Source organism: Rissa tridactyla, chromosome 7, assembly GCF_028500815.1.
Source record: "Rissa tridactyla isolate bRisTri1 chromosome 7, bRisTri1.patW.cur.20221130, whole genome shotgun sequence".
NCBI classification, from domain to species: Eukaryota; Metazoa; Chordata; class Aves; order Charadriiformes; family Laridae; genus Rissa; species Rissa tridactyla.
The window spans coordinates 31,356,161-31,383,370 of record NC_071472.1 but is presented as its reverse complement, the minus strand read 5'-3'; the positions used below and the strand labels follow the sequence as shown (position 1 = coordinate 31,383,370).

The 27,210-nt window shown below is 35.0% G+C and overlaps 1 protein-coding gene across 3 annotated transcripts in view; it reads right to left on the bottom strand.

Moving 5' to 3' along the window:
* Positions 1–27,210, bottom strand: part of ADAM23 (ADAM metallopeptidase domain 23) — a 79,597-nt gene that overhangs the window by 29,325 nt on the left and 23,062 nt on the right. For all 3 annotated transcript variants that reach the window (XM_054210221.1, XM_054210222.1, XM_054210223.1), the window contains exons 4-15: positions 23,742–23,805; positions 20,372–20,454; positions 19,614–19,677; positions 18,369–18,441; positions 17,772–17,845; positions 16,773–16,838; positions 12,360–12,431; positions 9,494–9,660; positions 7,326–7,410; positions 6,414–6,504; positions 4,754–4,802; positions 2,473–2,572 (exon numbers count right to left, since the gene is read on the bottom strand). In XM_054210221.1, coding sequence (XP_054066196.1) covers positions 2,473–2,572; positions 4,754–4,802; positions 6,414–6,504; positions 7,326–7,410; positions 9,494–9,660; positions 12,360–12,431; positions 16,773–16,838; positions 17,772–17,845; positions 18,369–18,441; positions 19,614–19,677; positions 20,372–20,454; positions 23,742–23,805 — 988 coding nt within the window. The remainder of the gene's footprint in view (positions 1–2,472; positions 2,573–4,753; positions 4,803–6,413; positions 6,505–7,325; positions 7,411–9,493; positions 9,661–12,359; positions 12,432–16,772; positions 16,839–17,771; positions 17,846–18,368; positions 18,442–19,613; positions 19,678–20,371; positions 20,455–23,741; positions 23,806–27,210) is intronic.

The following is a 27,210-nucleotide window of genomic DNA, read 5'->3' as shown; positions in this document are numbered from 1 at the left end:
TGACTTTTCTGTCGCACATAGCCCATCTCTGCAATGCTACAGAAACACAGTCTCACAGAGAATATATATGCCGTGCCACTCTGATGGGGAAGGCGGCATGTTTTTCAAGTGCTGCTAGTCAGAATTGTTAAGACATAAAAGATGTACAGCTAAATCACTTGATTGCTAGCCCTCTTTAGGAGAATACTGATCTCAGAGAATTATGATAGACAGAGAGACACTAAAATAATTCTGAAGGGGATAACATCTGAACTTCATTCCAATTCTATGGAGTCTAATTTCTCTGACAATTCCTTCAAGAAACCAGTCAGTAATATGATCCCTGGGATCTACTCAGGTACCCGTACTTTCTCATGCAATTAGCTACTGTCTATGCCAGTGTCACATGTTTGTACACCAAAACAATACAAATTAAGAAACAGTGTCAAAAGGAAGTTCTATGTGCCTTATTAAGTTAGAATAACACAACCATAGTGCTAAACAGTTACTTCTGGGACGAGATATATACAATACATAAATTCTACAGTTCAGGATGATACAGATTCTATGCTGGTTTCAAAGATCATAATTTTGATTAAAAGTGATATACTGTATTTTTCAGTGTTGTCACAGAAACAATTTTGCAAAAAACTTGCCTGTTTTCAATAGAATAATTCTGCATTAAAATCCTATAAGAACATCAGGAATCCCCAATTTAACCGGGATATTAGCAACTGAAACAATTCATCATTAGAACATGGTTGAAATGAGAATTTAAAAGTTAACAAGTTAAAATGAGAACAGGTAAATCTACAGCTAGATGACAGTGAAAGATGCAAGTAAACATGTTCTGCACGGGTTTAGTGGCAGTACAGCTGTTGAGGATCATAAAGATATGAAACATAACATATCATATAATAGAAATTATTTATAAATTTGGATGGAATTCTTCTTCAGTACTTTGGGGTGGGGGTGGGGGAGGAATGCCTAATCAAAAAGAAAGAAATTTTACTTTTGTTGCATAAACAATCAATAGCACCTACAAATTTGGGTGCCAGAAGCAAAACTACACTGAAGCAATACTCGTGTGTACTCTTCTTCACTAGCAATGTCAACATAATTCAGAAAACTGAAATGTCTTTTTTTTCCTCTATAAGCTACTGTTACAACCACGCTTCAGTGGAAACAGTAAGATCTCTTATTCTGAACCTGAAATTCAGCTCTCCATCAAACAGACCTGGTTATCTGACCTGTAGCTCTTAAGAAAACAAATAGGGGTCAACCAGCAGAATGCAAGAAAATAACAGAACACACACAAATTTCCTACGGCATTAATGAGGAAATATCATGTGTTCATATATATGTCAGAACATAACTAAAAGGTTATAATTAAAAATGACACCATGGTGACTGCTTAACACAACTACGTTTTATTTACCTAAAGATTAAACACACCGTTTTCTACCTTTCCTCCCAACCTCCAAATAACAGGTTTCAAAACACTGCATGATTCCTCCCCCCTACCTCAAAGTACTTTAACTTCAAAGCTGTGAAATACTGACACACATAACACATGAAGATAACTCAACCATTCTCCTGGGACTATTTTCATGGAAGTAAACCAGATTTTTATTCCGTATACAGTCAATTTGACAATTTGTTCACATTACCTTGCTAGACAGCCATCATCAAAAAATGAAGCTGTGTTTTTCTTTCTCCCTCCTTACTCTTTTCTGTAAGAATTCTTACATTCTTATTCTATAAGCAAAGATTGCTACCCTGGGGAAAGATTAAAAAACACTCTAACAAGCAAAATTTTTTTAGTTAATTGTGCAAGGTGATGGTCTACCAAAGGATACAGAGCAGTAAACAGAACAGCCTAGTAGTCTCATGTGGTATTAAATTCTACAAGGACAGCAAGTTTGACACCATGATTAAATTGAATATTAATATTTTGGATTGATCTTACTTTGCAAAAAGAGCCACATGGAATATTTTTATACTACTCAGCTTTAGTAGGATGTCATGCTAATATTGCCTTTGAAAAAATTATGACCTTGGTAGTTTTTAGGCGAAAAAAACCAATGGATGGTAGAAGGATACAATTATAAATTACAGAGTTTTCTAGATGTACATCTGAAATGAAATGAAGTTAACTTTCAGAACAAACACAAATACTGTCTATATGAAGTAAACTATTGATTTCTAATTTCTAGTGTGGTAACTGGAATTCTTTTTAACAACCTCAGGCAAAAAGTCAGAGAACTGAATGTATTGTGGAGCATGCACTACGACCTCACTTCTGGATTTATTTTGCACTACTCTGAAGATTATTATAAATAATGGGAATGAACAATCAGCTAATTACAACCAACCTCAAGAAAATACCCACATAAACGTTTAAATAATTTAAGAACAGATGAGTGTTAGTGAAATTAGTACATTTTCATTACAATGTTTAGCAGAGGTGCTGACTACCATTATATTTATTACCTTTGTTGGCCTGTTGAAAAGACAGGCACCTCCCCCACGAAGTAAAAATTCTTTGTATTCTGCAATGCTGCATTTGGAGAATTTCCTGGAATGGTATACCCTAAAATGGCAAAGAATTAGCTGAGTAAATGCCTTGAAACACCAACAGTTACTGGAAGGAGGGGTCACAACATTTTTTTTAATACTGTAAATCCCAGTTTCTTACAACCACTGTGTGCAACAGTATGTCAGCTCAGTCTTATCCTTAAGCAATAAAATCAGAGCAAAAGAAAAGTTTTTAAACATTTTGCATTTTCATATTTCTATTATATAGATTACAGTACATGAAAGTGTGGTCTTCTAATCTTCTTAATAATGTGAAACCACATTATCATAATAGCTGCTATGCACCTTCCTGATTGCATGCGTAATCCAGTGTTTTCTTGGGTTTGTTTTCCCTGCAGCTTCAGTTTAAAAGATGGATTACACTCCAGATCCCTGATTTCATGCCAGGGTTTTAAAATTGTTCAATTCATCTGATCCTGTTAATGAGGTTAATTTTTCAAGTAAAATTGTAGCCAAAAGAACAGCTGTATAGGGTCAGACTAAAAATCCACTTTACCCAAATCACATCTCTGATTTCGGCCCTAAGAATATGCCCAGGGAAGAGTAGAGAACAGAGCCCGTACTACTACTTGCAGAATATTTCTCCAGCTTCCAACAATTTTCAGCTCAATGACTTTCTCAGGAAGCCTTGTTTTGTCTTATTTAATAACCATCTTTGTATTTTCTCCCATGAATTTGCCCAAAATCTTTTAGCATCTACAAGATGCTATAGCAAGAAGTTTCACTACTTAATTACAGACTGGTAGAACAACAATTTCATCCTATTTTTTCTGTCACCTATTTGCTAGTCTCATTTCATGTCTCCTTAGTTCTTACACTGGAAGAAATAGTAATTATTTGCTATGTTGTTCATGATGTTCTCTTCATATTTCCTCATCCCCATCTTTTTTCCCAGGCTGATGAAAACATACTTTATTAGTCATTTCTCATACAGAAACTGCCTGATATTTTTATTAACCACGTTTTGAGATCTGGGAATGAGAACTATTCACACTATTAAAGATGGGGGTAACCATGCCACAAGGAGGTTCTCCATTCCTTTCAGTAGATCACTGCTACTGAGCTGGTACTTCCCCAATGAATTATTCTATATACATAAAATGTCTTCTGGCACAGATGGAGTTAAGTGAATATTATTATCTATTATGTTACCTTATATACGGAAGAGGTTTGTTCCACAACCTTTTCTGCTGATATTTCCATCCATGACAGATACTTTGATGAGTTCACCATAGGAAGGAAGCTAGTATCTATTCTGATCAATGCCTTACTTTGGATTCCAGAAGCAAATTTAATGAATAATTTTCTGCTGCATTCATATGGTGGCTGTCAATTAGAAATCTACAGGAATGCCACACATTAATTCTATTGAAGAACCAATTTCCAAATACCATATGAAGAAACTAAGCTCCTTCTGTCTTATTTATAACTCATTTTCTCCTTATTTGATTTTTGCAATCAAACTTCCACAGTGAGCAAGAATTCTGACAAGAAGTGATTTATAAGACTCAAAAACCTATGTTTCAGAAGCTATCCTTTTCTAATTGATTCCTTACAGTATAGAGAAGAGAATCTTTGGCAGTGTGTGAGGGTAGAGGGCAATGATACACAGTTTCCTCGCACATAGATGTGCTTTCCCCTCAGACTTCACTGACCATTTTGCTAAGGATTGAGAGCACTTGCTGAAAGCTTCAGATTTCTACTTTTATTCACTGGAACAAAAGCAGAGAGATCTGTTTGCTCAAAATTAGAATTTTGAAGGAATTGGGGAAAAAGTAATTAAAATTTAGGAGGAAAATGGAAATATCACTTATCAAAACTGTATTATAACACTTTTTCAGCTGCACATAAAAAGTACAACTGCAGTTATTTTATGAAAAATATATATGCTTTTCTTTTCAATCACTGTAAGTACAGCAAAGCATTAGTGAATACACTGCATTGCACTTTGAAATATAAGATTTATTAATAACTTCCTAAAATGAGAATAGCAAAGGGAATGAATTGCTGAAAATTGAAGTAATTAATCTATATGTTTGGGTTGTTCCAACTGCTTCTAGTTTTTCATTTATTAGTACTAAAACACATGGGCAAATCCCAATACATAAATATTTATGCCATAATGTAAACTATGGACTCAATCCAGAGCTCTCAATTACTGATAATTATGACATACCCCGTTTCCTCCATGATGCAACCACCCCAGGATTCAGTGCAGTCACACTCTTCTCAGACAAGAACAAAATACAACAGAAAAGGAAAGCAGTTATAAATAAGCTTACAATAAATATAAAGTACTCACTATAAAAATGGACCTTGACCAATTATACAAAGATTAGATGGTTGCTTGGCTGTACAGTTTCTAGCCCTAGAAAGGAAATCAGCCCCCATGAAGAGATACTAATATACTTAATATAAATGCAGTACTTTCAAATTACCATATGTGCACATTCCTAGACTCAACACAAAGTTTCAGGCAGTACAGAAAGCTAAAAATAGCTGGCAACGTTCTTCCCTGCATGCTCTCAAAAGAGGCAGCATAAGGGTATGTGCAGTACACAAGATACTGATGATTAAAATGTTGGCATTTTCTCCCCGATAAAATGTGTATAGAACACCCTGAAGGAGAATGTTACTGTCAGGCCATGGTTTTCCCTTTGGAATAGAGTTAGTAATATGTGAATCAGCCAATCAAACATTCATTAGAAAAAGTAGTTGAGTGAAAATGGATTTACAGTTTACTTACAGCTATAGCATGTAAGTCAACAGCGACCAAATTCACAAAATCAACAGATCAACATCTTACAGTTGGTAAAACGGAAGTTATAAACTGCTCATAAAAATTATCTGCCAAAGAAGTAATATTTTCAATAAGGAGGATTCTGTATTCTAATTACTACAGAAAATCCATACTGTTCATCCTCAGAAAATATTCACAGATTATTTATATGGTTATTTCTGCTCTATCCAGGTCTTTCATCAATCTTTCTCTATGAAGGGTATCGAAATAAGGAAGCTAGGCTATCCTTGTAAAAACCTCTATCTTATAAAAAAGATTCTGATTTCCAAATTATATGAACTCTGTTTTACCTGTAATCAAAAAACAATGATATAGAAAATATTTTAGCAATTTCCAAATTTACCCAACTCAAAAGCGATGCTTTACAAAACAACATTCCCTATAATTTTCCACAGTTTCCTAATTCAGTTTTCTGAAGTGGTTTCAAAATAAAGTCAGCTTTATCATTCATGTTTTTAAAGAAGAATCAAAGACAGAAAGTAGCCAAATTGTTTACAAGATATAAGTGGAAAAACTCAACAGTTTTCTTCAGCTGCTTTTGCAGCAGCTTTTGTACCTACACTCTACATGTGTTAAGGCCATGTCAGTCTAATCTTCTGGCTGTGAAGCAGCAAAATAACAAGTTGAGCAAATGTCACCCTCGACTAGGTTAGAGCTTCTTACCATTTATTCAATTATAAATCAGGTATTTTTGTATTATAAGTGATCAATGATAGTTCTACAGGAATTACAGATTTCATTATGATAGATAAGGAGTTCTGAGCTAAATTAATGGTGGGTTTACAACTATACATTTGAATATGGGTTATGAATCTAACCTCCTGACACAGGACATCACTGAGGTCATTGCTAAGTGAGTCCTAAACTGGTGGCTTTTATTTTGATTAAACTCCATTTTTGGTGCATGTATTTCCAAAAGCAGCAATTCTTATTCTACAGTTACAGCAAGTTTGATATTTGTTTCAAATGTTAGATAGAAACAGTTTATATATTTAGCTAAGGAGGACAAAAGATGACTCCTAGTCCATTTACATACTCGGTTTCCTGGCAGCTGGCTCCCATTGTATTCCAAGGTTCTGAGCAAGACTTTGTGCTAGTTCCTGTGCCATGGCCAAAGGGAGGCCATACTGTATTTCAAGAGGAGCGCAATTAAAAAAAAAAAAAACAACAAAAAAACAAAACATAAGTTATTGTAATGAACACTCATTCTGGCTTACCACATACCTACACTTCAGTAATTCTGTACAGCCAATAACAATTCTGTGTGCACATAAGGAAAATAAACACAATGAAGTATGTAACAGAAAAAAAATTTCCTCTCAACCTGACAGAATCCCCGTCTGCTGGTTAACCTACAGAAAGGAGTGTGTTTGATATATATGTAATATAGTTTTGTACAGTATGGTTAACCCATGTTAAAACAGGAGATTTTCAGGAAAAAAATAATAATTTTTAAAAAGAAAAATCAATACACAGGGACCAAATTTTTCTAGTTTTAATGTTAAAAAAAAAAAAATCAGTAAGAATTACATGTAAGAATTACATCAGCACTGCAGAAGATCAAGCCTCTTATACTGAGAAGACCCAAAAGGAGGTTCAATGATATATTTCAAATAGTCCTGTACAAGATTTTTGTGTCTAAATTTCTGTCTAAAAGCCAATTTTAGATCTCAATAAGAGAATAATGCAGCCTGTCATATATACTAAAAGCCAATTTTAGATCTCAATAAGAGAATAATGGAGACAGGAGGAATACTTTTTAAAAGGAAAAGCACAGTGAGCAGTAGTTCAATGACAATACAAGAAGGTTGGCTATAAGAATCCTAACTTTTTAAAATGTAAATTATCTTTAAGGCCCTGAATACTGAAACATCTACTAAAATACTAAACTCTGAGGTTATAACATACAGTTTCTATTTTATTTCACTTCAGTCATGAAAAAAATTACCTCATTCACTCCTACTCCTCTGGTCACAGAGCAAACCCCTCCAAAGTAACTTAAGCTGCTCCTTTTGTAATGAAATGTCACATTCCTTACAAACAAATAAAGAAAATACAACACATCGATATTGAGCACCAAAAACTCAGTGAAAGCTCACACTTTCACACATACTATGATATATTGCATGCATATTAATCCTCATATAACACCAAAAGCAACTGCAAGTTTACAAAGAGAACACCGACACCAAAAGAGTCAATTAGACACCTTTGACAAAAATACTATTTTTATCTTGTAGAGTCAGAATCAATCCCAACCCACAAACAAACCAAGCAGACAAAGCTAGAGTACCAGATTCCTAAGAAAATACAATGATAACATTTTCTTTAAAAAGATAACAATATATTCCAATTTCTAATCCGTCAAGAAGGGATTCTGTACTGAAATGTGTCAGTGTTGAGAATTTTTTAAATTATGCTCCTAATCCAAACCAATTTAGGTCCTAGTTTCAACTCCAAATGAAAAGACTGAGAAGTATACCTAAAGGGAAAGTAATTTAATCCTGGTCTTTAACCCTGCCTTCTTTATTTTATGGTTAATCACTGGGGAGGTGGTTCTGAACAACTGATATACCACATGATAATTATATTTAAATGTGCTTTTTTTTAAAAGCGGCTAAGCCCCAAATAATTAAATTAATGTAATCTGGAAGATATAAATTATTCTATAAAATGTGTATAAATGATTATGAATGATACCTATTTTAACTTCATGGGTATAATAATAAACCTATACATAGCATAAATCTGTATCTGCATAACAAATATAGCTACTCTTTGAAAATTAAACTATTTTACAATAGCAGAATCAATGTCACTTTTATTTTTTTAAATGTCAGGATACTCCAGACAGGTATATATTTACTTTTTCAGAACATTCTGACAGCCATCAGAACTTTCAAACTGCAGTTTAACTATACTAAATGATTAAAGCTAGATCCTTTACAAGAGACAAGCACAGTACGGGCTGAGGCTGGCAGGCACTTCTGGAAGTGGTCTTAGTTCAATCCCCTTGCTCCAAGGAGGCTCAGCTGGAGCAGGCTGTTCAGGGCCATGTTCCATTGGCTTTTGAACATCTCCAAGCATGGACACTCCACAGCCTCTCTGGGCAACCTGTTCAAGCATCTGCACAGGGAAAGGGTCTTTTTTCCCTATGTTTAAATAGAATTTCCTGTATTTCAGTTTGTGTTTGGTACCTTTCACCACGCACCACTGAGAAGACTCTGTTTGCCCACGGGCAAACTCTTCACCAAGTGACACAATACATGCATAAAAGTAATTAAGAGTCCACATCATCAGCACTTTGCATATCATATGAAAAACACAATTAGTATTGTGCTGCAATGCCTGTGTTAAGGCAGTACAGCTATGACAGACACTGGAGGAGAATATTCATCCCCTATTTTTATCTTCCTCTGAAGAAGATGAATGATAGGAGAATCACACGGAAGACATCTGTCACTCCATCCTTGTAGTATGTCATGCTGCTGGGAGAAGGCTTAAGATCTTTACGCTGCACAGGGGAGCACACTCTTCCTCCTCTTCACTTACAATGCCAGGAAGTAAAAAAAATACTGTTGGTTAAGGCTGATGTCGTGCCTAATGATGCGAGTGGACTTTCCCCTCAAAATGCATTGTGTCTCAGAAAACAATTCATTACAGCTCTAAAGGAGGAGACCTTCCATTAACAAATCATCACTGCAGCCACACGTGTGACTAAATATAGTAACTGGAATGCTCTTGTGGCAACACATAATACTGTCAGCTCTGCCCTCTCCTGCTCTTTACTGGAAAGCAGTACATTACACACCTGATTAGCAAAACTACATGTCCTTAAGTGCTCTTCAGAAGACACTTCAAATATGTGACATTGTCTCCAGGTTGCAAAGACATTAAAGTTTCATTATAGATACATATCAACATGACCATATACCACACCTATTAAAAATAGACTAACATGTTAAAAAATAGAGTAAGCTTCCTAAGGAAGGCAGATGTTGACTGATGTAGTGACTACAAAGCAAAAGTAAGCAAGAAGAGACAGGTAGATAAAAGTGGTAGACAGAAAAGTACATAAAACTGTAATAGTCTAAACAACAGTATAATGGTACATACGATAGCAGGTGCACAGCATCAGCATGCTGTTTGATGTAGTGCTGTCGATATTTGGAGAAATCATGAAGCATCTGCAGAGGGTCAGGGTGAATATTAATATGATCTTTCTCTGTCCAAGTTTCCACGGCAACAAGAACCACCCTGGTGTTCAGCTGTTCCTTGTATATCTGAGGGCAGAGACAGGACAGGCACAGGAGTAGAACACTGGGTCAAACATGCACAGTTAGCCAGTAAGAGTAAAGCGGAAGGACAAGAGGGATAAAGCAGGAGGGAAACATGGGAAACAGTTAGCTGGTAATGCCTAAAAGTTAATATTCTGATCATCTTAAATTTTATGTTTTAGAGGACAAAAAAAATACCCTTGTTGCTTTTTTTGAGCTACTCCCTTTTCTTTAAAATTCTCCTGACAAATAATTTCACGACTGAGTTTTACAGAAAACCTGTACAAGAAGCAGCAAAGAAGAAATGTAAAGGCACACTGGGTGATCTCAAAGAAAAAGAAAAGAAACATCTCAAAGACAAAGAATAGCCAAAGCCAATTCTTAAGTCAAGATTAAATAATTTCTCGGTTCTCCAATATATCCAAAATTTAATTCACATAATCCTTGATTTTCATTTATAGTGTGATCACTTTATGCTACTAAAGTCATGTGAGAATTAAGTAAGAATATTATTTTTTTTTCTTTTACTATTAGTGTCACTGTAGCAATAGACAAGGAAGTGAAAATCAGGCTCTAATAATTACAAAACGGCTTTAAAATATCCATTTTAACTTTGTGCATGGTACTTCATTCTGAAATAAAACTGCTGCTCTCCTTAGGTTCAGGTCATAAAATGCCAAGTTTTATTAACTAAGGTTATTCAGAACATGCAAATCTACAAAAGATGCACTCCTTATCCACAATAGACAGTCTGCCCATCAAAACTCTTACATGGGACACGAAGAACACTTACTGATCATACTTAGTTATGATCTAAAGCACTGGATAATTAATCCATTGGCTGCCTAATGCATAAAATACACAAAAAGCAAGTTACTTGGTCAGTCCCATGAGGCATCATATTAAATACATGCTTTTATTATAGTTTTCTGAATTATACCTACAATACACAACATGAATTGCAAATATCCTCCTGCATTTATGACAGATATTTATACTGAATAAACTCGCACTGTCTAGCACGCTAGTTATTTTGTACCAAAGCAGCATTGTCCTTATAAAAAAGTCAATGAATAATATTCAGCTTCGGAAAAAAAGGCAAAAATTATAGGAGCAAGAGAGAGCAACCAGCTAAGCTCAATTTCGTCCAAGAACTTTGAAGGAAAAAATAATATTAATATGCTTCAATCTGAGGGAGACAGGCTGAGAATATACACAGAAAATGGTTAATGGCATGAGAAAAATCAATAAAATTAAACCCCAGAAATTATATATGAGTGGATCAATAAAGACTTTACTTCTGTTTGCTGAGAGGAAAACTATTTCCTGAAGCAAACAGGAAGTAAAGAATGGAAGAGGGGGCAGAGAACCTGGAAGCCTCCGTAAGCCAATATCTTTTTCCCAGTAATATACCAGTAAGAAATAAAGCCCACTCCCTGGGAACACAAGGGAATAACAAGGCGAAAATTCCTGCTCCTTTTCATGCTTTGTTTAGAGAAAAGGCCATTAAGATGTCATTTTGCAAGATCTCTACGATGAGACTGAATTCTACACTGGAGGGAAGTTGAATGTTTCTGTATACACACATAAAGCAAATAAAAATGGAAAAACAGAAGGAATAGTCAGAGAAAGGAAAGACAGATTAAATAACTTTTATTAAAATGCAGAAGAAATATGAAGAAATAATGATCAGGTGATAAAAAAATTAAGATGCCAGCCTTTCTTTGGGAATGTACAATATAAATTGCAGAAATACTATTTCAATTATTAATATTTTTATCTGCTTTTGTAACTTTTCTTCATACTGGCATTTTCAAACCATTACACAAAAATATTCCAAAACACTTCCAGTACTTCATGTATTTTAAATATATTCACCTATATTTTCAATATACATACAGTATACATAATACTTCATATGTAAGATATTAAGAACAAATACTTTATTGCTTCCTCCAAACTAAACAAACTGTTGACAATGTTTTGCACTGAATCATATCACACAGTTCTATTGGTATCAATAACATCATATGAAAAGGGGACTTTGAGTCAGAATTTTGCTAGCCATTGTATTTATCACTACTACGGAATCTATGCTATTTTCACTACAAACACAGCTCTGAAATGTGTGTAGTCACTACAAGTATATCAAAAAGAGAAAAAAATCAAATTTTACAACAAAACTTATTTTTAGTTTATATGCTGTATGTGAAATTTTTCTAAATTTAGTCACAGGTACAAGTATGTTTTCCGTGTCAGTGCTACCCATTTATAAGGTAGTATGCTGAGATTTTGTTTGTTTTTAAGCAATATACAGATTTATAAAGGAGAATTTTTATTCACACTCTTTTTCTCCCAATAGATAAGTGCATCCTTTGTGAACTATACTTGCAGCTTCACAAATCTACACTTGCTTAAATCTCATTCTTAAGCAGTGACAGACATTGAAAGCACCTTCAAGTTTGAAATCCCCCATGCCAAGAGCAAACTCTGTCAATTGCAAGCTTTGAGAAAATGCCAAGGATAATCTAGTGGTTTCTTACACATTCACATTCTTCTGCAGAGGAACTGGAAATGTGCTTTTAAAAAAATGACCAGCTATAAAAATTACATTTTATCCTGGTATCTGCTAATGCTAACTTTTTTAATACAGCACTAAACTAAAAGTCAGTGATGCAGTTTTCAGAAGAAACATTGATACTTACAGCATCTACAAGGTTTACCACAGACTTTGCAAAATTGTTTGTGTATACATTTGAAGAACGGTGCTTTTTGAACTAAAAGGAGAAGAAAAAGTAGAACACAGTGAGAACTTAAATATTTATTATTAATTCTTGATTTTTACAGGAGGAAAAGAAAATTAATATTTTAAGAAAGAGCAAGGGAAAAACTCAAGAAGCTTTTCAGATCACAGCCTATATCTCATATTCCAGAATTCCTGAAAGATAAAGGAAGCCATTTATGCTAGACAGCTTTCCACATCTATAAAAGGAGCATTTAGCCACAAGAAATATCCTATTTAGAAACAGAGTTCAAATGTTTGAGACAAAATTACAGGTAAACATGAGCATAAGTATGAGCTGAAAATTGAGGGGATGCTGTACCAATTAAAACTGTGCTTAACCTGATGAGTAAAATATCATAGACTGTACTAGCCACATACCATGACTATAATTACAAGACATGAAGATGAAGCATTTACCATTTGTCCTGTGTACAGCTCTGTGCAAAGGCATCCTTTCTCTACTATAGCACCAGACTTCTATGACAAGTAGCATTAGTTATACCAAAAGGCAAAAAGGAAGAGGGAGTGCATGGTAAAAGTAAATATGTGTTTGAATACAGAAAGAGTTAAGCTGAGTATCTTAAGTTTTAAATTCAATTTTTTCCATTTCTGTAGACTTAGATAAGCTGTATTACAAGTTCTGCTTCCTAATTTCTGTGCATATTATAATTATTTCACGTCCTTCATCCTGCCCCAAAAGTCCCCTCCATTCCAAGTCAACTTTTCCAAAGATGCTGCTATGATATCTGAACATGAACCCATAATTTTCAAAAAACTGAAAAATTGTAAACCAAAATTGCATTACACAATATGATTTGCAGGCAGGAAAAACAAGTCTTCAAAATTTCATAGAAAAGGAACACAAAATTGCATAGAAGAAAGAGGGTAAAAAGTCTTCATTAAAAAACTCTTACTAATTTCAACTGCTGGTTAAAAGCAACAAATCTCATCACCTCATAAGCAAACATTATCAAGTTCCATGAAAGTGTCAGCTATTCCCACTCCGAAACACGGTACCCAAAAAGAGGCCTTGAAACAAGAGGGTCTGACTCTTCTCTGAGAAACTGAATAGCTACTCTCATCAAGTAAGTTAGATGATTAACTGTCTTCCCAGATCAGAATTACAAACCAGACAAATCCTCTGTTTTCCAGAATTATGCTTGGTGCGAAGGTGAGAGTAAAATTGGAAGACATATATGCTTTTAAAATTAAATAATCTTTTTCTCAAATTGCAAGTCAGAAGAATGACACGCACACTATACTGTTAGATAACAGATTTTCTATCCCTTTAAATTCCAATTATTTTTGCACAAGCTATCTAGTTTTATATGGATGAAATGCCATAGAGATAACAAAAAGTTCATCAAACTTAAGGACTACACTCATTCATTTGACTGCAGGAAGATAAATTTTTTACATATGCAGTTACTCACTGTTACATTCCACAGTGCTTCAGCACACCCACAGCAGGTTTTAGTACCCAAAGATCCTACAACATAGGGTTGCAGAGACCCCTCCCCTGTAACCATTCTCAAAAAAAAGCACTTTCAGTTACAGTGCTAGTAGGCACTTTGGATCTACACTGAGCAGAGTATCCGTATCACAGGACTCTCTTTGGTCCCTGGGGAACCATGATACTAGAACTAAATAATAGGAGAGGGGGGAAGGGTGGCTTTGGTTTTTTGTTTTGAGCCAATCCCAAACTCTCCCAGAAGTGGAAAGTAAAATAATATGCTCTGGAAAATATTCTGATTTTCATGAAAGTATTTAAATACCATATGACATAATGTGTTTAAACACAGCTCCTAAAAAGAAATTAAGCTAGGTCAGTAAAAAGTGAAACAAGGTAATTAAATACGTTTAGCTGTGTCTGTAGTGTTCCAGGAAAGGAAAATTTTTTGAAAATACATAGTATTAATCACTTAACAACACAATGTCCCAAGAGGTTTAAGATACTTCTTGCAACACAGAATCTTCCTGCAGGAGAAATATGACCTCTACTGGTAAGCAGGAAACATTGAAAGTACATTTAGGGAGCTCCTGGATTGGCAGGCTTTAACTTGTAATTGTGAACACTTTCTTAAGTATATCCATTTTATTCCTTGAAAAGAGTTATTATGTGCTTCTGAGTCACTGACAACTCTGAAGCAAAAAAAATCTTGAATGCTTGTGGTCTAAAGTTCTAACAAATAAAGCCTGAGAAGAGACAACAGTTAGTGCCTGTAACAAATGTAGTGAACAGGATGGTTGTCCTTTAAGCATGTCTGTAATACTGGAGGCCAGAGGAAACAGAGAGACTTAGAAATACGACCTCTTCATAAGGAACACCAACTACAGACCTCAAACAAGATAAAAAAATGTCCATAACTTCAGTTACTGTGCCCAACCCCTAAACAACTAATATGTGAGCACTCTTACAATAGTCTCCTACCAGGTGGCTTTGCAAGTGAAAACAGTTAAAGAAATTTCTGTCCTACTCTTTCCACCCATTCGAATTCCCCCCAAATTGCTGAATTGACACAGATTAAATATAGGTTATTTTTATCCAGACTACTTCTAAGATTTATAAAACAGATAAGGGAAGGTTGTATTATCTTATTCAGCGCTAGAACAAGTACTGCATCCTGTTCTGATATCTGCTATTTCTGGCTCTTTAAAATCATCCCTCAGCATTGACAAAGAGCCTACAAGAACATAAAGTGTTGGGAAAACACACAGTAGAGTGAGAGATGCGAGGAGCTCTTACAGAAACTTAAAAGTTCATTTTACTTGCATATAACATAAGCAGAAACTGTTTTCTCAATAGAATTTGATTTAAAAATTCCATTGGTCTGATTTTTTTCCAGTCATCCCTCAAGAGAAAAGGGGAGAAAAAAGTGGGTTTTTTCTTTTTTTTTTTTTTCCTAAAATCAGATGACAAACACTTTCTGAATCGAATAAGAAACTTATCTTGCACTTAATTATAAATCCTGTTTATACGTGTGGAATAGCCAGGAAGAAGCATCAGATAGTTTTGTCTATATACTTTGCCACATTCGAATGTAAGTTAGTAAAACTAAACTCAGAGTAAGAAGTTCTGACCTCTTTCTTCATTACTTTAAGGATCAATACCTTAAGGATCAACACCAGGGGTCAATACTTGGACCAGTATTGTTTAACATATTCATCAACGACCTGGACGAGGGGACAGAATGTATGCTCAGCAAGTTCGCTGATGATACCAAACTGGGAGGGGTGGCTGACACCCCAGAGGGCCGTGCTGCCATCCAGCGTGACCTGGACAGGCTGGAGACCTGGGCAGAGAAGAACCTAACGAGGTTCAACAAGGACAAGTCTAGGGTCCTGCACCTGGGGAGGAAGAATGTCAGGCACCAGTATAGGTTAGGGGTGGACTTGCTGGAAAGCAACTCTGAAGAAAAGGATCTGGGGGTCTTGGTAGACAGTAAATTATCCATGAGTAAGCAATGTGCCCTTGTTGCCAAGAAGGCTCCCCAGTTCAAAAGAGACAGGAAACTGCTGGAGAGAGTCCAGCGTAGGGCAACAAAAATGATTGAGGGATTGGAGCACCTCCCTTATGAGGAAAGGCTGAGAGAGCTGGGACTCTTTAGCCTGGAGAAGAGAAGGCTGAGGGGAGACCTTATTATGGCATACAAGTATCTAAAGGGTGGGTTGAAGGAGGATGGAGCCAGCCTCTTTTCAGTGGTTCCCACTAACAGGACGAGTGGTAACGGGCACAAGCTGGAACATAGGAAGTTCTGATCAAATATGAGAAAAAACTTCTTTACGGTGAGGGTGACAGAGCACTGGAACAGGCTGCCCAGGGAGGCTGTGGAGTCCCCTTCTCTGGAGACTGTCAAGACCCCGCCTGGATGCAGTCCTGAGTAATGTGCTCTAGGCAATCCTGCTTTAGCAGGACTAGATGATCTCTAGAGGTCCCTTCCAACCCTGAAAAATTTCGTGATTCTGTGATAGGATGTAATTTTAGAATGTTTAGCATGTTTATTCTGGACGTAAACGTTTTGCTGCTTTACTTTGTTGGTCATGGGCATATTAAATTATCCATATGATACCAAAGTGTTTCAGATGTATTTTGAATATATATATTCAATTAATATAAATATATACATATTGAATATATAATTGCTGTAGAAAATCTTACGTCACATTAAACATTATTGGGTATTATGGCCTATACTGTGTCTTACAGTACAAATGGTAACAGTTGCTGATAAGCAAAATATTTGACTGAAAAGTTGCTGACGTAGCACAATGCTGTATATTAACCTACAAATTATAATCAAAAGGAAGATTAGCACAGAATTGATATACTTACCATTTTATTGTCATTGACTATCATGAGCTCCAGATATTTCATTTCTTCGAAGATACCACGAGATACCTGATAGATTAAAGAAATTGTTTGAGAAATCATGAAGATGTAGTTATTTTCAAAAATAACAATGGCTGATTTAATAGGATTACCCATAAGTATTACGTAGGGTGTGTAAACCTGTAAAAACTGGGTCAGATGTTCAAATAGGGTAAATAATCATAGCTCCAGTAACTTAGTGAGTTATGAGAGACACTGGCTGAGAATCTGACTCACTTCATTAAGAATGTTTAGAGTCTGTTCTTTTTGGTTCAGCACAGAAGTGACCACTGCTTCCCTCCTCTCTTATTTTCACAAAGGAGAAAAATCTCAAACACTAAAAACTCCTGGTCTACCGTACTATTCATCACAGATTTAATGAGGAAGGAAGTTACTAAAAATAGACGTGCCTCAAAAAACATGCTGTGGATTGTGCAACTCAGTGAAGAAATACAGATTAATCTTCTTTAACTCAGTTATTGCCCTAACTGACACATACGCATGTGCAGATCATGAGGACCGTCTGCTTCTGTTCTCTCAGTAACTCAGTTCTGGGCGTCCTCATTTGGATTTTTAATTTAATCATGCTACTTAACGAGCCAAATGAAAATAAAGTCAGATATCTACAAAGTAGTACGACTTCATTCAAAATTATTCTTTATCCTCAAGCAGACTCAAAACTTAAAATTCTAAACTCATTTTCACTACTAAATTTCCATTCAATTGATGTATAGTATTACTGTCACTTTAGAAAGTTTATCCACTTTTCTCCAAAGATTCTATTTTTATAGAATAGTCATCTTGTTTTATCATTTGATAATTGTATTATGTGACAATATTAATCTACCAAAAATGCTTGTTTTCTAAAGTCTATGTTCTCTCAACATTAAAAAAATCTGGAAATTAGTGGTCTTGGTTTTGGTTTTATAAATGGTCTTAATTCAGGGTCACACTTCTACTCACTGCTCTCTTTCTTCTCTTTCTCCTCAGCCACTGTAGTTCAGACAGAAAGGGCCATTCAGAACTAGATTCAGTCTCTGTACAAATTACAATTTAAGAATTTCATGGCATTATTTTAAACTATGTTTGTACACTGTCCAAACCAAAAGTAGATTAAGATCATCAAAATTAGAAACACCTTTGATATTGAAAAGTTCACTTTTTAAAATATAGAAAATGTAAACTATCTCATACCAAAACTCAAGTCATTTAGAAATCTAAAGTTAGAATTAAAGCATGCAAGGGGAGGTAAAGAGATTGTAACCTGGGCTTAGAATATACATTTTCTTCCATCTCATGTCCTCAATAGCATTAATATCACTGATTAAATTAAAGGATTTGCAGAAGAAAGCTAAATACAGGTCTTCATGGATGAAAACAATTCAGCTGTGTTTTCACAACTCTAAATTTTATTGCAATTGTAAAAAAAGTCAGGTTAGTATCTATTTTTCAAGTTTTTCTAAATTTTATACAGACTGTTAGCCTAATATTCAAATTTTTCAAGTTATATATACAATTATTTCCAATATTGAATAATTCATAACATAAGCAAAAACATACCAAGGTCCTGCAACTGCTTGGAGGCTTGTGATCCATAAGTTCTTTGGATGATATGTGGCCTACTTTTACTTTCCTGATAAGAAAGATAAGTGACATTTTCTTCTAATTAATAATGTCAAGTTAAAAGTGAGGCACTTCTTTCAGTATTTATAATTTTTATTATTTTTCCATAAAATGCAAGCAACCTTAGTACCAATTTGGCATATTACTAATTTAAAGCAATCTATTTGCAATCCTGAACAAATCATGGAACCTCTCTGCCTCAAGAACGTTCACTACACTACAAAACTGAAGTACCACAGATGTCTTTAAGATGACTGGAATAAAGTCTTTCAAAAGCAGTAGTCTTAGAGAACACAGACAATTTATTCCAATAAATCAAATTAAAAAGTACATATCTAGTTGAAATCTTCCACAGATGAAAAGCAGCTATTACTATTTATGACAAAAATGTATCTTTCTAACTGCTGCAAAATGCAAGAAATTAATCAATACACTATCTTTAAGAGGATTATTTCACCCTGTCTTGTTGGTGTATTCAACAAAGGAGAAGACTTTCAATGCATATTTTCTTTAGAAATCTGACATGCCCCAGATTATCACATTTTGGTATCTGCTCTAGAAAACAACCGTCTTTTCTTCCGTAACACCTCCTCCACAGAGCCTGCCAAAACAAGCAATTCTTTTCAAAGGGTAGGATGCTACTGGTCTGTAACTTCCATGAGAAATACATAACATATTGAAGGAAAATACTGCATATTTTTGCTGGGATTTTGGTTTTGGTTTTTTTGGGGGGAGGGTCTCTTTGCGGAAACGTGGTAGGTCAAAGACCAATCTGATGCAACTATTTAGAGAGGGATGAATAAATGACTTCCAGAGATCCCTTTTATGAATTTATAAATCCTTTAGTTCAAGTACTAGAGCAAATTGATAAAGGCTTTTTGGCAATCCATAACCATTTGCTATGGAAATGGTCTTATTAGTCTACTCCCAACATCAAAATGATCAACAATAACTAGGAAAAGAAAGATTTAAGAAAAGCAGAGAAAAATCTTAGGTAATTCATACTTGCACATTTCTTGCCTTAAATAAATTCCAATCAAGTGTTTAAAAAAAAACTTTGTTTTTTCGTATAAATGCATGAGAGAGGTCACTCATTTATTGATTTATTCTAATACTTTTATTTGCTTTTACTTGAGCGCTCTTTTTCCCCAAACCAAATAGATTAGATAAAAATAAACTTACTGTACTGTGGGTCAGATCCACTGGTTCTATCAAGTACAAATAAGTACTATCTTCAAACATGCCACTAGAACATGGAGAAAAATAAGTGATATTTAGGATTACATGGCAATTAATTTGACTTCAGGATATGATTTTTGACAAGACAAAACCAAACTCAGGGCTGAAAAACTGATCAACATTAAAATAAATTCCATGTATGTTCATTACTACTGTGTGTGGCTAAAGCCAAGAATTTTTTTTAAAAGGTCATGCACATTTTAATGAAGTAACACTGAATGTAATGGCAATGCAATGATAAAGCACCCAAAAGACTAAAGATTTGACCTTGGAAGGAGGAATCCCTAAGACGCACATAAGCATGCAGAATATAATCACCAGCTGAGTTGCACTTAACAGAAAATAATCCTAATGAGGACTAATTTCTTATATTTTTTTCCTTGTACAATCTAACAAAAAGATTTTTCTATTGGCTGACAAAATTATATGTGAATATTGAGCATGCAAACTGCTGAAGTACAATCATTGTTTATCCTTTACCATAAGTCATCTGGTGAAATATTTATTTGCACTTACCATATTCAAAACTTTCATGGGACAGCCATCAAAAGACCAGCAGTTTTGCATAGCTGGTACCGGCATTTCAAAACGTCAAAAATCTTTGGGCCTTTAGAGTTTCAGTCCCTCACATATTAAGAGATCATATTAAAGAGTAACAATTAGTTAATAGTCTCGTTTGTAAAATGAGAACATGCACTTACTGAAGTCCATTACATGTTGAAAGAGCAACTTTGGAATCCTTGATACCTCTGACATTTCCATGGTAGTAACAATGCTCTCCGCCCTAATAATGTTTAAAAAACAAACAATGACACGCACAAAATTATCCCGATTTAATGTCTTGCTTAAAACCAAGGAAAAAAAGATCTAACACCTTGCATTACGTAAAATTTCAGAGAAAGCAGTGATTGCTAAACTAAATACCAATGACTAGCCCTAATTTCTTATAAGAGAAAAACTGTGCCCAGTAAAGATTAATTTATATAAGTCTTCAAGCCATATCATGGGTTATTCTTTTTTTGAAGTCACAGCATTCTTTATCCTTTTTTTTTAAGTGCATTTCTTTTCTGTAAATTGATTCTGTAAAAATATTATGTAAAGCAGTTTACATAAACATTGAATTGCTTCTTGTTGTGTTCCAGGTCTGTTAAAATTACAAGTGATACAGTGTTCATCAATCACCTGGCATATATTTGCCTTAGGTCTGGATTCTACCAATTTTCTCACTAAAAATTTATCAACTAAAATGTTACATAATTAGACTGTAGGTACCAACATCAGTAATGATGAATGAGCTAGAAAGTGACTCTGGTTTAGCAACACTAAAGTCTACAGTTGCACTTTTACTGTATATATCAAAAGGCTACTAAAAGTCAACTCTTGATTTTAACTGCATAAAATTCCAAATAGATGCAAAACCCAAATGATTCCGGATTGGCAGGATTTTTGTTTCCCTAAGGAAGTCGGCAGTCATGTTTTAAACAAGGTCCTGCCTTTTATTTAAAAACTAACAACATTTAAATTATCAAAACTGCGATCCAAAACCTCAGTTCTCAAAGGCCCTAATGATATGAAGTAAGGGAAGCCCTGCTGAGTGCTGCACTGCAAGATTTTAACAGTCAACTGATGCGGGGATTAGGCTGAATAGAATTAGTGCAAAATGTGCTACCAAATGGGCATGCAGTGAAGCTCTGTGTATAGTCTTCCACTTCTCCACGAGAGTGTTAGAGGCTTACAGGACTACTTATCATGACTAAGGGTAAAATAAACTGGCTTCATAGGAATGGTTCAACCGAGTAAACACGAAGAGCATATTTATTTTCTATCAACAGAAACAAAGCATCAAGAGCAACATTAACAGACTGTACAAGCTATGAATGTTTAGAAAGAAACCAAGAAACATTACTTGGACTTTCTAAAGCATTACTTTTACTTTTCTAAAGAAATCTAGTGAATTTAGAAGCTGTAAAATACCAGAAATTCTGCTGCTATATGTCAGTGAAGCTAAAATGATGAAAACTGAATGATACTAATTTACCTCACTTAAGTAGTTGGTCTTTAATGTCTATCAACAATAATCCCAGCTAAATTAAAAAGTATTCTCAAAAAGTTTTATTAAAAACCCTTAAGTGTGGTTGGTTCACACACATTGTTTGAAAAACGTATCATTCATCATCAAAATATTCTTAATTCTGATGTCATGTCATCTGAATTCCAACAAGCATATACTTCCAAGGAAGTATCAAAAATGTAAATGCTCTTTGTTTAGATAATGCACAGCATTATTTACATTTTGCACCTTGTTTAATGAGTTATTCAGTTTCTGAATGAAATTCCTAACAGACTACTGTGCATAATTAAAACAAAGTACTACACAGAAAGCAATCACTACATATTTACCTTTCCATCAGTAAGAATGCATAAGCCATGCTTTTTAACAACTTAATCGTTATTGTCTTTCTCACACAAGTAACTTTTCAAGAATTTTTTTTAGAAGATGGTCATCCAAGTAAAGCAATTGCTGTTTGCTCTTCATTGTTTTCACTCTTGTAATAAACTATCCCTTTCTAGAAAATGCAATACTTTTCATCAAGATCTCACTTCTTTACATCCACGTCAGGAAACAAAACAATCTTTTACTTATTCAGGTCTAAAAAAGGATTAGAAAACACTGCAAAAGACCAAGATACAGTCCTTATTTGATCTCCTACACAAATTGTGTGTATATTCTCTGAACTTATAATGAAGCCTTTTACAGATTAATGTGACCTCAGGAGCTCTATTATTGTTTCTAAATAAATCAATTCAAAAAACATCCCCTAGGAAGTTTGGATCAAGTTACTGCAGCATGCAAAGGTAGTCCATTTGCTGAGTCTAAAGTTCTAATATAATTTTCCAGTCAGATTCATGATTCAGCAACCGCACTGCTCAATGCTAGTGCTGCAGCTGACAATTGCATGAGCTTGTCTAAATGCCAGAGGGAATTGTTTTCTTGCATCATTTAGCATTTTTGCCTATTCTGCAGAGTACTGAGTCTTAATGAAACAACTTCCTTAGAACGTTACATGAAACGATTTTTCTTCTTCAGTGGAAGAAAACAAAACAGTATATTGCAATAATTATACTGCAATTGTTTAATTTTGCCCTGATCTGAGATATAATGTTTTATTTGAGATTCTCTATAACGAGGGCAAAATAATAAACTAGACACCTAATACTTGGACAAACAACAGTCCCAACTTGCTGAAGGCATAAATGCAACTTGAATGTTTGCTTCCTTCCACTCTAAATAGAGAGGTATTTCACATGTAATAAGCTCACAACAAATATTCCAGCATTCATACCAAATATGAAAAAGCCGCTCCCTGAAAATATAGTTTATAACCTTCCTAGGAATGTACCAGTCCTCATTTTGTTACTACAACAAACAAAAAGACTGATCTGGTTCCATTAGTGAGGACTGAACTATCTTGCATAACTTTAATCTCTTTGTCTTTGGATCAATAGCCTATGGCACTGAATTCAATTTGGGAGTTAGTTTGACAAATGTAATTAATTGGATGTCAAGCAATATGCTGGTTTTGTAATAACTGAAACCTTAGCCTCTGGAGTTAAGTTTTTCATTTACTGTTTCACAACTGTATAATTCTTGCAAAGAAAAGTCACGGCAAGTTTTTTTGGTTTGTTTTAATGTCTTATATTACCATTATCGCTTCCCCTTGCACTTTGTGCTAAGGACATGTAAATAATTAACGAAGACTATACTCACGGTGACTTAAACCCTTCCACCCCCTACATTTTACAAGATGTAATTGTTCTGGCAGTATCTGGATGATCTTCACTGCTACCACCAACCACTGCCTACCCCTCACTCCAACACACAGCTTTCCTTTTTTGTACAGTTCTTCTTGCATTACTGAGGTATCCTTACAAGATGAGATCACAGTTACCTTGTAGGTGTGGAAAAAAGCTTCTGGCGGTTTAGAGTCTTGCAAAACTTTCTTTTTTTAACAATTTATTGGTATAATTCCTTTAGAAAGACCATTCTGACACATTTTAAGAGCACAATACCTTAGAAAACTTCGGTTTCCCATCTTCATAATGAATCTCCACATAATTGGAAGATAATAAGTCACTGTCAAAGAAAGGAAAAATCAAGATGACAAAAATCTGAATATTCTTTCTACTGCTATGGGTGGGTTTGAGTTTTTTTGTTAGAATCTTCAAAACATTTTTTTTTTCTTGTAAATTAGTTTAAAAAAATCAAGCAGCTTGTGTCCAGTAAATGGCTTGCTGGTACACTAGAAGTCAGTGTTATTGAAGGGGGAATTTCATTCTGCAGTCTAATCCCCTGTATTTTAGCTTTACAATTAGATTATCAGCCTTTTAAATATGCAAAAAAATATCCCATGGCTTTAGAACTCTGCTGCCAGTAACTGGTACTGACAAAATGTATGTTTAGTTCATTATTGTTTTCAAATAAGTTTTATATTTTGTCTGAAACTTAAACAGGGTATATGTAAGGCTGAACAAATACATAAAATGATTGTTCTGAAGACAAGAGTGTATACTTTACTTGTACCTCACTTTCACAACTGCAAATACTCAATTTTTTCCAAAACCAGTAATGTTCTTTAAAAAAAAAAAAGAACAACGCACAGAAAAAAACCCCATACTACCCCTTTTCTTCCTTTCACTTTTTTTTCTCAGATTCTTTTCTCACTCTTATTTTTTTTCCTAACTCTGGCAAGACAAATTCCTGAAGCATAAAAGTTTCTCATATGTTATAATTTACAGTTAAAGTTTCATTTTTCTTAAATTAAATTTGCTAGCTTATACACATCCTGGGAGAACTTCAATGCCCCATTCACCTCTCACTCCATTATAATCAGGGTTGCAGTATAGCAGCCCAGGGAGAGCAAAGCAGTTAAATATGTTAACTGGCCCCATCATATAAGCAAGGTTAGCATTTTATTTCATATGATCCATAATTCTCAGCATTTTTCAAGCCTCTAAGAGCCTGTATTCTTCAAAATAAAATAAAAAACAAAAAAAAACCAAAAACCCAAAAACAGCATTAAAGGATCTGGTAGTGTTATATATATCAAAACATAAATATTCTTGCTATGAATAAAAACCATCCTCATTATGGAAGCCTGGTCTAACAAAATAGCTCTGATGGGAATTCACAACGAACAACAACTTATGATAATGGGTACCTCAAACTCAGATTAGGCTATTAGCAATCTTGATAACACTTTAACTCTGTGACTACTGGCTCATAAAATCAATTCTTCATGCTGCATTTATCAGGCACTACATTTATCAGAGAAGATCCTGCAGAAGTCTGTTACCAGTGGTTGTCTTAAAAGTCCTTTTTCATGGAACTCAGAGACCACATTATGGGCACACTGTGCCTGCAAAACCAACACTAATAGCCATGAATAATTACTGAAGTCTCGTCATTTGTCTTAACCTTCATTTTGACAGCAATATTTCATAGATACGTTTTTTAAGTGCAGATTTAAAAATAAATTCAGTTGCATAAAATAATTTTAACTTTCTCTATTTGTATCATAGTAAGCTATAAATTTTCTGTACAAGAACACAAATGCTTTATAAATAGTGTAAGCACTTGACTACAATGCAAACATTCACTTCTTCAATGTGGCAAGGCTTGAAGCTTCTAAAGAGGATTACATATACAAAGCAATTAAACTTCAGTGTTGATAATGTCCTTTTCTTCTTTGCATTTTTCATACTTACTATGAAGCATAAGGACTGCTGTCCTCAGTACTTAATGGTATGCTATAGACAAGGCTAGAGGTAACTGACACAAGTAGGAAAATGGAAAACTTTTATCAGATGTAAGTTTAAAAAAATCACTTAGGATAGTTAAACCCTGGAACTATGCTCAGCTTGAAAGGGCCTTGACCAGATTCAGATTTTTACAGACACTTCTGCTTGGATTCTCGGAGACCATTTGGTTTCCTCCAACCAATTCCAGGATCAGCATTTATCTACCCATTTTCAAATCATGCTCACACTCTCACACCCTCATTTTTTGCCTTCTTCTAGTAACCTTACACAACTGATCTCAGAACTGCTTTCAGTGCTATCTAGTGCCTTTGGCATCTTGTAAGACTTGCAGTAGGTGGTTTCCCACTGTGTCTACTGACTCACAACTAACTGTAGATTAATTACAGCATTTGTCTCTTAGATTTATCTCATTTCATGTGACATAAGAGCTGCTCAAAATTTCTTTAGTCCACCCTTTGCAGAATCCTTCCAGAGCTCAGGGCTCTTTTCTTGGATTTTGTTTGAACAACTGTTGTAACCCAGTTGTGTCCTTCATCTGCCAACCTTTTCCATTCTTTAGCTTCTCATTACTTCCAACTGCAAAGGGATTCCTGATTCAGGTAGTAAATACAATGTCCCACACGATAGGATATCTAACGTGACATGCTTATGATGGAATACTTCTACATATACAGTACAAGTATAAAGCACAGACGCAGGAGACAGTGGCTTTTCCAGTAGACTCTACACTTCTCTCATTGTTGACTTTCCAGTGTTACTGTCCTGTGGGATCTGCTGGATACAAGGTACATTGATGAAATTCTCCATATTGAACAAATTCCCTACAAAGAAAATTGAGGCCTGCTATTCACGATATACTTCCCAAATGCCATGCTATAAACAAAACGCACCTTCAATTTGTGAACTACCCTTTTGACAAATGCAACACAGTATCTACCACCTCGAAGCTGAAGTAGAAAATCCAAATTATAAGGCTATGGTCTTTCACAAACCCATTCTCATGCTACACTGTAACAGGGTATTTAACACCAGTTTCTGGTCATTATTAGTCATATTATGTTCCTCAGCTTGTCACACATAACCACCAACGTACTGCACGGGCATTTTTCTCTTAACATTTCCCAGAGACCAGCAAGAATTTTGAATTTTCCATTGAAAAAAAATCAGTCAGCTTCTCCTTAAACTGTATGCCTCTACCTTGGTAGGTTCCCGATTTTTGCCAGGTACCTTGTATCACTTCACTATTTCAAGTGTCTGTCTACAACCACCAAACATCCTCAAGAACACCTTACTTCCAACCAGCCAGAAATCTCTCAATATGTATTGCTAATCTGAGAAAAACATGATCTTACTCAGGGGAAGAGGGACGAATGGATGGGGGACATTATGTTTGCAGGCCTTTTCCAACATGGCTTAAACAAAATAACTTTCAAACATTTTTTCCGACATGAAAGACAGAAACATAGAAGAGCACTGCAATTTCACCAGTAAGTGCGATGGGATCCTTTATGCAAGTGACATCAAAAAGAAAGGCTAGGAACGCACTGATTAAGAGCTCATATAGAAGTACAGATGCCTGAAGAACGATACAGAATTCATGCACAAAGTAGGGTTCCCTACATCACAAAATAACTCTTCTTCCTTCATTATCATTTACAGAATGCCTAAAATTATCTCTGAAAGGCAGCCCTGTTTTCTAGAAAAAAACATTTGTGCATTG